The 13,719-nt window shown below is 35.1% G+C and overlaps 1 protein-coding gene across 1 annotated transcript in view; it reads left to right on the top strand.

Moving 5' to 3' along the window:
* The window catches only part of HERC2 (HECT and RLD domain containing E3 ubiquitin protein ligase 2), a 225,522-nt gene that overhangs the window by 165,731 nt on the left and 46,072 nt on the right, over positions 1 to 13,719 (top strand). Inside the window, exons 65-70 of the mRNA XM_036745184.1 lie at positions 153 to 378; positions 1,190 to 1,361; positions 2,204 to 2,393; positions 3,097 to 3,237; positions 5,402 to 5,593; positions 11,998 to 12,151. Coding sequence (XP_036601079.1) covers positions 153 to 378; positions 1,190 to 1,361; positions 2,204 to 2,393; positions 3,097 to 3,237; positions 5,402 to 5,593; positions 11,998 to 12,151 — 1,075 coding nt within the window. The remainder of the gene's footprint in view (positions 1 to 152; positions 379 to 1,189; positions 1,362 to 2,203; positions 2,394 to 3,096; positions 3,238 to 5,401; positions 5,594 to 11,997; positions 12,152 to 13,719) is intronic.

Genomic DNA, 13,719 nt, shown 5'->3' with positions numbered 1-13,719 from the left:
AACCTAGTTTTTTTTTAGTGAATAAAACAGTACTGTGATAGATTTTTACTTAATTTATTGAGGTGCTAGAATAAGTATTTTTTAACATAAATAGATCTATGTAAAATGATTCTTAGTTTTAGAAATAATTGTGAGGTTTTTTTTATTTGCAGGTATATGCTTGGGGTGACAATGATCATGGACAGCAAGGCAATGGGACCACCACTGTCAACAGAAAGCCCACTCTTGTACAAGGCTTAGAAGGCCAAAAAATCACCCGAGTAGCTTGTGGCTCATCGCACAGTGTGGCATGGACAACAGTGGATGTAGCAACCCCATCTGTCCACGAACCTGTCCTCTTTCAAACTGCTAGGGACCCTTTAGGCGCTTCTTACTTAGGTAACAGTTGGTTTGAATATAGACATAAGATTTTACACGTATGTATTATTAGCCACTGTTGTTTCAGGGAACATTATTGTGTGAATGGAGGTATGGATCAGAGTAGAAAGAAAATTCATTGTGTTGTGGAAGAGGGTTTATATAAGTCAAAATGGAAATTTGTGAAAGATAAAATAATGGCATCTGCTTTCCTCTTAATGGTTAGAAAGATTATAGCAGTTCATGCTCTTGTTTGAAGAAAGGAAACCCTTCCTTCTTGCTCTTTTCCTGATTGTCTCCTTAATTGAATGACTAATAATGAAAGGTCTATTATGTATGATGTATGTAAATTCTGTTTAAATAGTTTTCCAAATAATTGATAAATACCTAACTGCAAAACCTTTCCTTTAATGAAAGGCATTTTCTATACAATGTTTGCTTATTTGTTAGCTTCTGTACATAGGGTTTTATATTGTTTCCATTTTCTTGGGAAAGTAAATTTGTAGATTTTTCTAACGTAACCTTTCAGTTAGGAATATTAATTATCTTAGCAGTTTCAGTGCTCAATTTATAATATTCAAACATTTTGGCAAAGTGTTAAAACTTTAATGTGATAAGGGGAAAGTGTTTTTTAGGAGTGATAGTCTTTTATTTATGTATGTAGATGAACAGAGAAAATGTTTATTGAGTACAGGCATCCACTCTAATATCACTGAATGTATGCAGCAAAATGGAATATCTAGAAGCTAGAATTAGAAATGCAAAACTGTTTAGAAACAAATAATATTATCATTTTAAAATTAAGCACAAAATTTCCTTTTCCATTTCCAAGGTGTTCCTTCCGATGCCGATTCTTCTGCTGCCAGTAATAAAATCAGTGGTGCAAATAGTTCCAAGCCTAATCGCCCTTCCCTTGCTAAGATTCTCTTGTCTTTGGATGGAAACCTTGCCAAACAGCAAGCATTATCTCATATACTTACAGCGCTGCAAATTATGTATGCGAGGTATGTCTGTTAGCTTATTTAAAAAATTTATTTAAAAAATAAACGAATTTACAAGCAGTAAAACTTGGCATGTGCCCCTTCTGTTCATTGTTCAAATAGATTTAAAAACCTTAAGTATGTTAGGACTATTAAATGTTATTTATAAATGTTCCTTTAGATTTACAAGATTAGTACACTATTAGTGTACTTGGAGGCTAATGGTAGCCCCTTTGTACTCTGATGAGGTCTTTACTAAAGGCAGTGAAAAATGAACCAAGAACATTTTTTTGTAGTTCTATTATGTTGATATATAGGAGAGTAGATTTTGTTGATGATGACTTTGAAGAACATCTAGCATGATATCATCTCTCCTACAAACTGAATGTTTATTGTTTGATATTTGTTTCAGTCTTTTGGCATGAATTATACCAGAATTAAAGCTCATAGCCTCAGTATAAGTCACACCTACAAGCAGTATACAGGTTGAAAGTTTTTGGTTTCTTTTTCAATGCAAGTCTGGCTTTCATTGCAAGCATCATCCAAAGCTTCACTGCCCTCCATGAGAAACTCTTCTGAATGTCTTCTGGCCTGATTTGGGGAAAAGGTTACCACCTTGGCATTTTTATTGTAATTCATAAATTTCATTTCACTGTGATAAGGCATAAGTGTTTCCTTTTAGTGAAGAAATAAAATGTTGCTGTTGTAAAGAAAAGCACTTTATTTTTCCGAATACCTTTGTCTGATCGAAGCACCAGTTTTAGACAATAAGAAGATCATGTTATGCTTACATTTCTTTTATGGTTTTTTTTAATAGCCAGGAAAATGGCACAGTACACTAAATGGTACACTGAAATTTCTTTTAGAGATGCGGTGGTTGGAGCCTTAATGCCTGCTAGTATGATCGCACCAGTGGAATGCCCGTCTTCTTCATCGCCTCCACCTCCCTCGGATGTGTCTTCAGTGGGAAGTCCCATGAATGGTGAAGAGTGTGTGATGGCTGTAGATGTAGAAGAAAGACTGAGCCCAAATCCATGGCAAGACAGGAGAGGGGAGGTAATCAATGAACTGTAGAAAATAATTGGTGATATGAGGCTGTCCAATTAGTACTTTATTTGTTGTCATAGGGGAAAACCCCTCCCCTGGAATGGAAGGAAATTGGTAGTTTAAAGTTTATTAGCCTTAATAGTCACTGAGTGCAAATGTAGTTTCTTTATTTTTACTATTTTAAATAGGTTTTTGTCTCTATATTGAAATAACAACAGTAACAGTAATGATAACAGCAGTGATAATAATGAACATTTATATGGTTCTTACTTGATGCCAGGCACTGTGCTGAGTGCTTTACCAATATCACCACATTTGGTCCTCAGAACAACGCTGCATTTTACAGATGAAGAGCATGCGGCAGGCAGAAATTAAGTGAGACTTGCCCAGAGTCACATGGCCAGTAACTATCTGAGGCTGTATTTGAACTTAGGTCTTCCTGGCTCCACACCTGGTCCTCTATTCACTGTACCACTTAGCTGCATAGGGTATAATATTATTTTAAAAGGCTTAAAAATATTTTGAAGGACTTCTTATGTCAAGGCCTTTGGGAGTGGTGGTTGCTGGTGGGGGGTTAAGGTTAGGGAAAAAGAAAGAGGGGAGCCATGATATTTTAGACTATAGTTTTAATATTTCAAAAACGTATAGTTGTTCCTGGATGTTGTTGGTTATCTTTCTTATTCATTTTCTGTCTTAATTTTTTTTAAACTAGGTAGTTTCTTCAGAAGATGCTGTGACTCCATCAGCAGTGACTCCCTCAGCTTCCTCTGCCTCTTCTCGACCATTTATTCCAGTGACTGATGATCCCGGAGCTGCCAGTATCATTGCAGAGACCATGACTAAAACCAAAGAAGTAATAACCATTACTATTAATTTAATTGAAAACTTGATTTATTTTGTCAGTAGTTATATTCTTACACAAAACATACCTAAATCTATTTTTCAGTGTAAAGAGAATTATCTTTTGTAAATTAAAATCTTAGTTTGTCTTCAACCTCAGAGATCTCCTAGGCTAAAGGATTAACTCTAGAATTATTTTTCAAAATAAAGTAGACTTATTAGTCTCCTGTGATGAAGAGGGGAATAGCATTTCCTTTTCTTTAAGGGAGTAAAATTGTTGATTATCAAGTTTGCATGTCCTTAGCCCATTTAATTTTATATTAGATTATTGTTATTTTTGTTGAAAGTCATGCTGCTGCTTTTTTTTTTTTTACCAATTCCATAATTATCTTTTCTTTGTATAATTATGTTTTTCTTTAATTGAATATCCTTTTGGTTGTAAGGCCAAAAGAAAGAGTTGACTATTAAGAATTTCTAATTTTTAAAATATTCTAAAACAATTTAAAATTTAAATTTGCACTTACTAAATTAAACATTTTAACTTTTATATTTATAGAGGATTCTGAACTTGAATATTTTTGTTAAATTACATTAGATTGCTTCTAGGCCTCACATGTAATAAAGTACAATCAGATTTTTTTTTATCTTGAAAGAAAAAAAGCAGGTGCATCCTTACCTATTGGGTTTTTTTTTTTTAACTTTCCAGTGAAATTTGATTTGGAGCAGTTTCTTGACTTGTAGACTTAAAAATAGTATGAATATTGAGCCACCAGGCTCAAATTGAAGAGCAAGTACTAACTGTAGTTGCTTAGAAGAAGACTTTTGGAAGGAATCATTGGAGGGGAGTCTAGACCAGTTATGTAAAATTATACTGAGAGTATTTGGATTATTGTTGCTAAGTAGGCCAAATCAATAGACATATTTAAAGCATATTATATAGGGGAAAACCACGGATTTTGGCTTTATATGATGCAGATTCTTTGGGATGGAACTCTTTTGTTGTAGATAAATTGACTCCCAGAGCTGAATGGTAAAATGATAGCAGACATCTGCTATCAAATAATATGTTTACATTAAATACTAGAAAAGCTACCAATGTACTTTTTGTGAATGTATATTTAAATAGTGAATTTTACATTTGCTTACAGTGCCAGACCTAAAAATACTATAGTGAAAGAATCTTGCAGTACATTTTTCATATTGGACATTAGAATTTTTTAAAAGTATATTTATGTTTCTAGTTGTTTATTAGTTATTTGTTTCCTAATTTAATGGAATATTCTGCAAGGAAAAATAAATGATACTTGAATAATGATATCTTGTTTGTCCCACACATTTTGTCTTGTTTCACTGTTTTCATTAGCTGTTGTTTCTTTTTCTGTTGATATGCCTAAGAAGTGCCATTGTTTTTACTGCCGTTTAGGAACAAAGTTAGCATTAGGAAAGTATTTTCATTCCTAACAATACTTAAAGTGTTTGTGCTTAGGTACCCAACATGGGTAAGATGAATCTTCATCTTCCTGAGTTCAGTCTGGCCTCAGGTACTTATTAGCTGCATGACCCTGGGCAAGTCATTTAACTCTCTTTGCCTTAGACCATCTGTAAAATGAGTTGGGGAAGGAAATGGCAAACCACTCCAGTATTTTTGCCAAGAAGACCCCAAAAAGAGGTCATGAAGGGTTGGATACAACTGTTAACAACCGACTAACAAAAACAACCCAGCACTGACATAATCCCTTCTGTAGATGAGTCTCATCCAGTTGCAGCAAGGATTTCTAAGAAGTAGGAAGAAAGGGCTTGTTAATTTTAAGCATACCTCTGCAATGTACAATTTCAGTACTAACTTGCTCACATTACTAACCCGCTCCACTATTCTTTATGGTTTGAAGATTTACCTGGTAAAATGTCTATATTTGGTAAGACTCTGAAAAGATTCAATCAAGGCTATTTAGAAAATATAAGTTTATGGTGGTTGTTTAGGAGCCTGCTATCTATAAGTGAATCATACTTATTGAATATTTGACTTTTGGCTATTTTTTTATACTATAGATTTTACATTGTAGAGTAAAATACATAATGTTCCTTACGTGCTTTTTATTAATGAATCCATTCCTTATTAAAATGGAAAATTGTATAGTTTATATTATGTTCATTATCTTTAATCTTTAATTTCTCAGGATGTTGAAAGCCAAAATAAAGTGTCGGGTCCTGAACCACAATATTTGGATGAGTTTACTAGTCTCTTAGTGCCAGATGATACCCGTGTCATGGTTGACTTGCTCAAGCTGTGTGTTTCTAACCGGGCTGGTGAGAAGGGAAAAGATGTTCTTTCAGCTGTACTCTCTGGTATGGGCACGGCTTATCCACAGGTGAGTTAAAGCATGTACTAGGAATAACTCATTTTTTTTTCCATTTTATTTTTCATTTGTACTGTACTGCTTGATTTTTCACAGATTCTTATTGACATAAATAAGCAGTCATAGGAAAATCACTTAAGTCACTTAACCCAGTAAACCCTAAGACTGAAAATTATAGATGGGTTACCATTTTGCATTGGTAGGTGGAACGTGCACAACAGGTGTTGTACCCAGGTAATGAAGTCACAGGTCCAGATTATTCCTCCCCTTCACAGAAGAGTGTCACTTGGCAATTACATATATCAATATCAACCAGAAAATTTAGAGCACAATAAATTATTTATAGATCTCAGAAAAGAAACTTCTTGACATTCAGTGGAAGGTTCTGACTATATCTTTAGGAAGCCAGATAATTAATGCAATTATTAGTTTTTACCTCCTAGTACCTAAAATTTTGCTCCATGGGGAATGAGTACATGAGCCAGCTTCTCACAGATTTTCTAGTGGCAAAATGGATGTTTTTTCTTGTTAACTACCTACTTTATACATATTTATTTTATCCATATAATGTTGATACTAATCTATTTTTTTCCTGTGTATTTTATAGCATTTAAAGAATATTTTAAAAGTTAGAAATTCTTAAAAGTCAGCTCTTTCTTTTAGCCTTACAACCAAAAGGATATTCAACTAAAAGAAAATACAATTATACAAAGACAAGATTAGTGTGGTGTTATTAAAAAAAAACAGTGGTAGCCTGACTTTCAACAAGAATAACAATAACTTTTCTAAGTAATACATTATCCTATTATGAAATACTAGCAGATTTGTCTTTTATGTGCTTTTGGGAGACACAGAATTATGATTTCCATGGAAACTGCTCTTTTCTCCTTTTTTAATGCAGTGATGTAGTAACTTGTTATTAAGTAATTATGGGAGAAGCAGCAGGGATTGACACATTGGTGTCAGGGTGATCTGGTTTCAGGTCCTACCTCAGGCATACAGTGACTCTGCAACCCTGGGTGAGTAACTTAACCTCCTCAGCTCCTTTAAGATGATAACTTGGCTTCCCTTCTCTAGCCTTGTCACGTCTAAGCACTACTGCTGGTCCTCAACGTATGCCGGTGTGTCTGGGCCTCACCACATCAGCTTTGTCAGATTCTGCCAACAGGACCTGGGCCTCCTGCATGCCAAGCCCACTCCCTCAGAGACTAGGTGGAAAGTATAGGTGGTAAAACTAAACCCTGTTCCACATAAAACTAAATCAGAAGAATCAAGGTGGAAACAACTAAAAGTAAGAAACCAGAAGAATCAGGAAGTGGGTAATTAACAATTGATAATAATAATAATTAATAATTGAATGAAGGAACCCGATTCTGATTTCTCTCAGGAAAAGGGGAATGAACCTGTAGAGATAACAGATGAGATGATGGATCAAGCTAATAAATATAAGATGGCAATCATTGAAGCTCTAAATAGGGAGATTCAGAGAACCCTTGAATTATTCAGGGAGACCATCCAACTGAATCCTTATTTGAGTATTTTATATGCCAAAAGATCTCCTATCTTTCTAAAGCTTTAAAGACCAAACACTATCAGAAATTGTGACAGAGCAGTTTAAATAGACCCTGACAGTAGTCTGTCTACATGACCAGTGGGTAGAATTTGTCCATGATCTTTCCATGGTATGTAAACTGGAGTATGATGAAGAAGTCGGTATCATGCTGAGGGAATTTCAACCAAGGGCCTGAAAGAACATTGGTGAAAATTCAAAAGAAACACTGAGGAGCAAGAGATTAAAAAGAAAGGAAAGACAAGGTGAAGAAGTCTCAGAAGGAACCTCAGACAAAGGCGAAGGAGGCCCAGTGAAATGTGGGAGCCAAATTTGGTCATTTTCCTGGAAGTATGACTTGGAATTTTCCAGGAGGCATGCCTGGTGTAGGAGGGCCATGCTTGGGATGCCTGGAAGAAATGCCAGAATCTAGAAGCTCTTGTAGCCGTAGGATTCAGAAGTTATATTGGCATTCCAGTATGTGGCTTAGAATCCCGTAAACCTGTCAGAGTTTCAGAGCAACTCTGATGTTATGAATCTCATCAAATTGTCAGCCAAACTGGAAGTCAAGCATAAATAAAGCCTTTGCTGAAAGAAAAACCACCCTGATTACTTAATTGAACCATGCTTTAATATATATGACTGTGAGCCTTTAGAGAAGAAAGGTAGTATGCTTTGAAGATAATTTTGTCTTCTTCCAGTGTAATAGAAGCAATTTTTGTGTTTGGTTGGCCGTTAGTCTAGTTAGATGTTTTTCTACTCAGAATCACACCCTTTAACTGGAAACATAAAAGCATTTCCCTAAAACTTTAAAAATTACTTGCAGAAGAAAGGGAAAGTAGTACATAAACTTAATTTCTTTACTAATCATTTTGGCTTTCTTTAGGACTTTAGTGGATTTCAGTGTGTTAAAGACTTATCCAATGAATTGGAAAAATTAGTCCAGTCAAGAAAGGGTGAACATCCTTCATCATTTAACTATATAAGATTGAAAACAGGTTTATACCTATTGGGGTATTTTGATTTCTTTTTTCTTTAAATGCTGATGAATTTAAAAAACAACAATACAGTTTGCTTATTTTGATGGCAATACCAAATGTAGGACCACCAGCATTTTAGTAAATACTTGGACATAGACTAGAGTTCCCAGTAGTATTGCAGCAGTTTTACCAAATTTTATACATCATGAATGTGCATTAGGAAGTTGGAAGTATTGTGGATAGAACAAAACCAAGTGCTGCAGTGATGTGGGAGGGTATGTTTATTTTGCAAATACGACTGTGAGGTTTGGTTACCACCATGCAATCTTGGCTCCTCTCTTGTCCAACATATCATTAAAATAGTTTGTCTTTCTGTGTGGGGAAAGGAGGGTCCCTTTCTTTTTTCACTAATGATTTTCTTTCCTCAACAACAGGTACCTGGCCCATGTTTTCAGTTATTTTCTGAGTCTATTTTTCCCCCCATTTTATTGGGCCCAAAATAGCTTTTTCAGTCAGTATTACTGATGGTCACCTTTTAAAGTATACTTAACTGTGTAATCATTGCTGAATATTTGGTTTAATGTAAAATGTAATCTTTATAATTTATACATAGGTTAGTTATCCCTTAAGTTTCTCATTTGGCCAAGAGATTTCATTTTAATTCAGTGGGAGCTTGACAATCTACTAGTCCAAGTGTAAGGAGGTGAGGGCCTCATCAAAGGTAGGAGTATCAGAAGAGAGAAGAGGGCATATTTGAAAGCTGTTACAATCAAGAGGCTTCAGCAGCATTGTGAATATGGGGGTGGGTGGGTAGGTGGGTGAGAGAGAGTGAGTCTAGAATAACACTTACATTGGAAGCCAGGATGATTGGGAGGATGAAGTTACCCTCAACAGTCATAAAGAAGTTTGGAAGTGGGGAGGGTTTTGAAGGAAAGATAATGAGTTCTGTTTTGGACTTGTGGAGTTTAAGATGTCTGTGGGATATCTGAGATGTCTAATAAATAGGCAGTTGAGAGAGCTAGAGAGTCTAGAAGTCAAGAGACAAGTTAAGGTTGAATAAGTAGAACTGAGAGTCATCATCATAGAGATAATTGAATCCATGAGAGCTGATGAGATTCACGCGGGAAGTAGTATAGAGGAAGAAGAGGTCCCAGAAGTGACCTTTAAGACCTATTGTGGGCATGACCTGGATGAAGATTTGTAGAGGGCCAGCTCTGAGAAAGTCCATTCTGGGATAAGATTCAGGCCAGAGGCCCGTTCTTGCCCTTGGGCTGATAACTCGGCAGGTGGGCTCTCCATCCGTCCCTTGGCGTACACGTGCTGCTCAGGATGAAGGCTCTTCAAGCCTCCTCGGTACACACGCACGTGCTCTCTCCAAAACCCCCACAGCACACACATGCTAAATACCACCTGTGGGCTATTAACACAATATTGTTTATGGCAAAAGAGGAACTAAGCAGGAGGAAGTCATGCATTATGCAAATGCCTCACATGTGGATTTGTTGATTCTGCTCGACTAAAAGGGTATATAAGCCCTGTTCCTCTGCATCATAAATGGAGTTGTTCTTCACTCTCCCACCTGGCCCGTGTTATGTGTTTTTCTTTTCACTCTCTGCGGCATTCGGCCATCTCCAGCCATTTCTGCCACAGCCACTGGCGGCAAAGATTAGCAAAGGAGACTGAGAAAAAAATAGGTAAGTAGGAGAAGAACTAGGAAAGAGTAGTGTCTTTAAAAAACTTAGAAAAAATATCAAGGAGAAGAGGACAGTTGACAGTGTCAAGAGCTACAAAAAGATTAAGAAAGGTGAGTATTGAGAAAAGGCCATTAGAGTTATAATTAAGAAATCATTGGTAACTTTGGAGGAAGCTTTAATTAAGTGATGAAGTTAGAAGGTAGATTGTAGAGAGTGAAGAGAAAAGCGAGAGGAAAGGAAATAGCACCTAATGTAAAAGATCTTCTCAAAGAATTTAGCTATGAAAGGGAGAATAATTATGGGATGACAGCTAGTGGAGATGTGAGGATCAAGTCAGTTTTTTTTTTTTTTTGAGGATGAGAGAGACATGACAATGTAGGCAGTAGGGAAGACACTAGCAGACAGGGAGAGATTGAAGATCAGTGAATGGAGATGATATGGGGGTGGGGGGCAAACTGCTGAAGAAGATGGGAAGGAAAGTGACCACTTGGGCATGTAGGTGCAACTGTTTAGGCAAGAAAGGCCACTTCATTACATCAGACAAAAGTGAGGGAGGAGATAGTGGCGGAAGGGTGATGTCTGACAAGAATATGAGAAGAGGGAGCTTTTGGTTAATGACTTCAATTTTTTTCAGTGAGATATGAAACAAAGTTCTCAGTTGAGTGGGTGGAGGGGCAGGGGAAACTGGGAGATTTGAGTAGGGAGAAGGTTTGGGAGAGCCACTGTGATGAGTGAGATAGTGAGTTAATTAGGGACTTGTGATTTATACTTAAAACTTTCATTGTGTCTAACAAAATGAATACTCAGCAGAATTTTTTTTTCTTACTTGGTTTACTAAATCTTAACTTCTTACAGTGCAAAAAGATTTTCACTTAACCCCAATTGCCCTGCCAAAAAGCAAAACAAACAAAAAAAAACCAAACCTAAAATAAAAGACAAGATATTGTTATTAAAAAAAAAAAGATTTTCAGATTGTGTCTGGTAAAGCATTTTGCTCTTTTGAAAGTATCTTGTGCTCAGAATTGAGATAATCATGGTTAGTTTCACAAATACAAAGTTCATTTAGGAACTCTTCATATCCAAACCAGAAACTTTTTTTCTTGTACCAGTAAGTCTATAAGAAATAGGAAAAACAATTTTTTTCATAAAAATACATGGTTTTGAAGTATTTTTAATTACTTTAAAAAATAAGTAAATAAATAAGTAAAAATAAGTAAATAAAATAATTACTTTTAAAAATAAAGTATGCTATTCAAACTAGGAAAAAAAAAACAACCCCAAAGTACAAGTTGCAGAACAGCTGCTGGATCTGTGTTAGTAAAGGGAGTTTTTTCTTCCTCCTCCCTATACTGATGAAATCATACATCTGGAAATGAAGTAGTTACTGTATAGTTTCAGTTTTTTGAAGTGTAGTATGTAGGATATATTAATCTAATTGAATTTCACCAGAACTCTGTTACTAATCACTTGAATCATGAGTTAGATGATTTAACCAGGTCTCTAGTAATAAATATGGGGATTTTAGGACTGTTGAGGACCGATAGCTTGAGTTTACTACTAGACTCCTAGGGACAGTTTAGTCATAAAAAGTTGTTAGACAATCTCCATCAGTAATAGTTCAAATTCTAATGCTCTGCCAACTTGTAATTGTAGGCATCTACATTTACCTCAATTTTCCATATAGAAATATTTTCTACAGCTAGTTGAAAAATACAACTTCTCCTTTCTGTGCCTGAAGCAAGGTGTTTCATTTACATCCCTTCACCTGTACTTGTTGATTCTCCTCAGGACATGAGTGCTTTAGTCATTTTGGGACTATCTTCAAATAGGATACAAATACCATTTTTTTTTCTTTTTAAGACTTATTCCCTTTCCCTTCAAATGTGTAGCCTGTTTTTCCTTTTCCCTCTTACCCTTAGAGAATAGCCTCCCCAGAACTAAATTATCGAGAATATGGTAACTCCTTATCTCTTGCCTTAGTTTTTTTTAAGAGAATTTATCCTTGTTGGGAGAAATAAACATATCAGTTTTATTCAGTGCATCCTATGCTTGCCTTGACTTAAAAAGAGTTGTAGGGGGTAAGGAGGGGTTGTGATGGTAATGGTAAGAAGTCCTCTATTTACCTTTTTTTTATTAACCCAGATATCATTATAGTTCACATTTTTTGGGTTTTATTTTTCTTACTCTTTTTAGGTAGCTGATATGTTGTTGGAGCTCTGTGTTACGGAGTTAGAAGATGTTGCTACAGACTCTCAGAGTGGTCGACTCTCTTCCCAGCCCGTTGTGGTAGAAAGTAGCCATCCATATACTGATGATACCTCCACCAGTGGCACTGTCAAAATACCAGGTACTCAATAAAACCACAGGTATAAGAAGCGAGAACAAATATCACCTCCTTGAATTGTGTAAATTACAGCTCTAAAAAGAAAGGAATTTCTGTAGAATCCTTATTTGAATTAACTAGCAAATAAATCCTATTACATTGAAATCGAAAGGGCTAAAGAAAATTTTAGAATGTTAGAGATAGAAAGAACTACCAAGATCACTTAGTCCAACCTTTTCATCTTATGAATGAGCAACAGATCCTGAGAGTTTGAAGTGACTTACTTAGTATGACTTATGATTTATCAGACGTTTTTCTTGTTGAGGCTCTGAGAAGAGGACCGCTATTTAGAACCTAGAAGTCTTTTAAATTAACGTTAAGTTATGCTTTATAATTCTTAGTTTTAAAGTATCGTTTATATAGCTGATTACCATATAGGCAATTGTAATGAAAAGGAAGGAAAAAGTTAGGAAAATTATGAAGAAAGAAACAGAGGGTAGAACTGTCTGATATATGAGGAAACAAGCCTAATTTTTTTTTTCTAGAAAGCTGAAGAATAACCCTGTACAGTTTTTAGATGTCATTAAATTACCAGTTTACTTTTTCATCACTAATTCGAATTTACATATGTTATCCAGAAACCATTCTCAAAATTTTCTAATCTGTAGAATTTATTGATAGTTTCTTATAGTGGTCAGCTGTTGATTTAGTTATTTTTCTTTATTTGAAATGTTGGTTATCAGATTTTTAAAAATCACTTCTAGTTCATTAAAAAATATTTTTAGAGTCTATGTACAAGGTATAGGATGGTACCAGACTTTATATGCTTAGATGATTGCTGGACTAAGCATTAATTATGCTTTCCCCTCCTCTCTATTGTGTATTTATTTATCTTCTGTAATTTGTTATAAGTGCTGCTTATTAACATATAAGGCTAACAATTTAGTCACTATTAAGGTATTCACTTTATGGAAAGAAAGGAGGAAGCTTGATTGTTTACTTCCTGTTCCAGAAAACATAATACCACAGAATAAATTGGAAACATTTGGTCAAAAATTTTTAGTGTCTTTCTGAGGAGAAATTCAGCACAATTAATACACTAGCTTTTTATTTTCCAGATATCAGATGTTTAATTTGGAGTTTGAGGCAGTTTCTGTCAGTGATGCCCTTAGTAGCAAAGAAATAATGCCATCTGGTGGTAGAATGATATTTAATGTTTTGTGATGCTATTTTTTTTAATTGTGAGTCAGATAGTAATTTTTTGTTGGGTGTTTTATATCAGTTTTGTTTATTAAAAAACTCATGTGCATTTAATACATTGGATTTAGAATCTTTAAAAGGTAGGTTATAAAAATGTTATCAAAAGACTGTTTATGTTGGGTTTGAGGTATTGAATGAGCCTTCTGTTATATTTTATTTAATTTGCCCTTAGTTATTATATAAGCTAGTTCATCTTAAGGGAGTAAAAAGGTTTATGCTTTAAAAATGTGCATAAAATATTTGCTAAATATAAAGAGTTTGGCATTTTTTTTTGGTGGGAGGTGGTATATAATGATGAAATTGCATGAAAATGAAGCTAGAAAGAAATAGGA

The sequence above is a fragment of the Trichosurus vulpecula genome, chromosome 2, assembly GCF_011100635.1.
Source record: "Trichosurus vulpecula isolate mTriVul1 chromosome 2, mTriVul1.pri, whole genome shotgun sequence".
In the NCBI taxonomy this organism is placed as follows: Eukaryota; Metazoa; Chordata; class Mammalia; order Diprotodontia; family Phalangeridae; genus Trichosurus; species Trichosurus vulpecula.
Note: the sequence above shows the minus strand (reverse complement) of the source record. Positions and strands in the feature narration are given on the sequence as shown.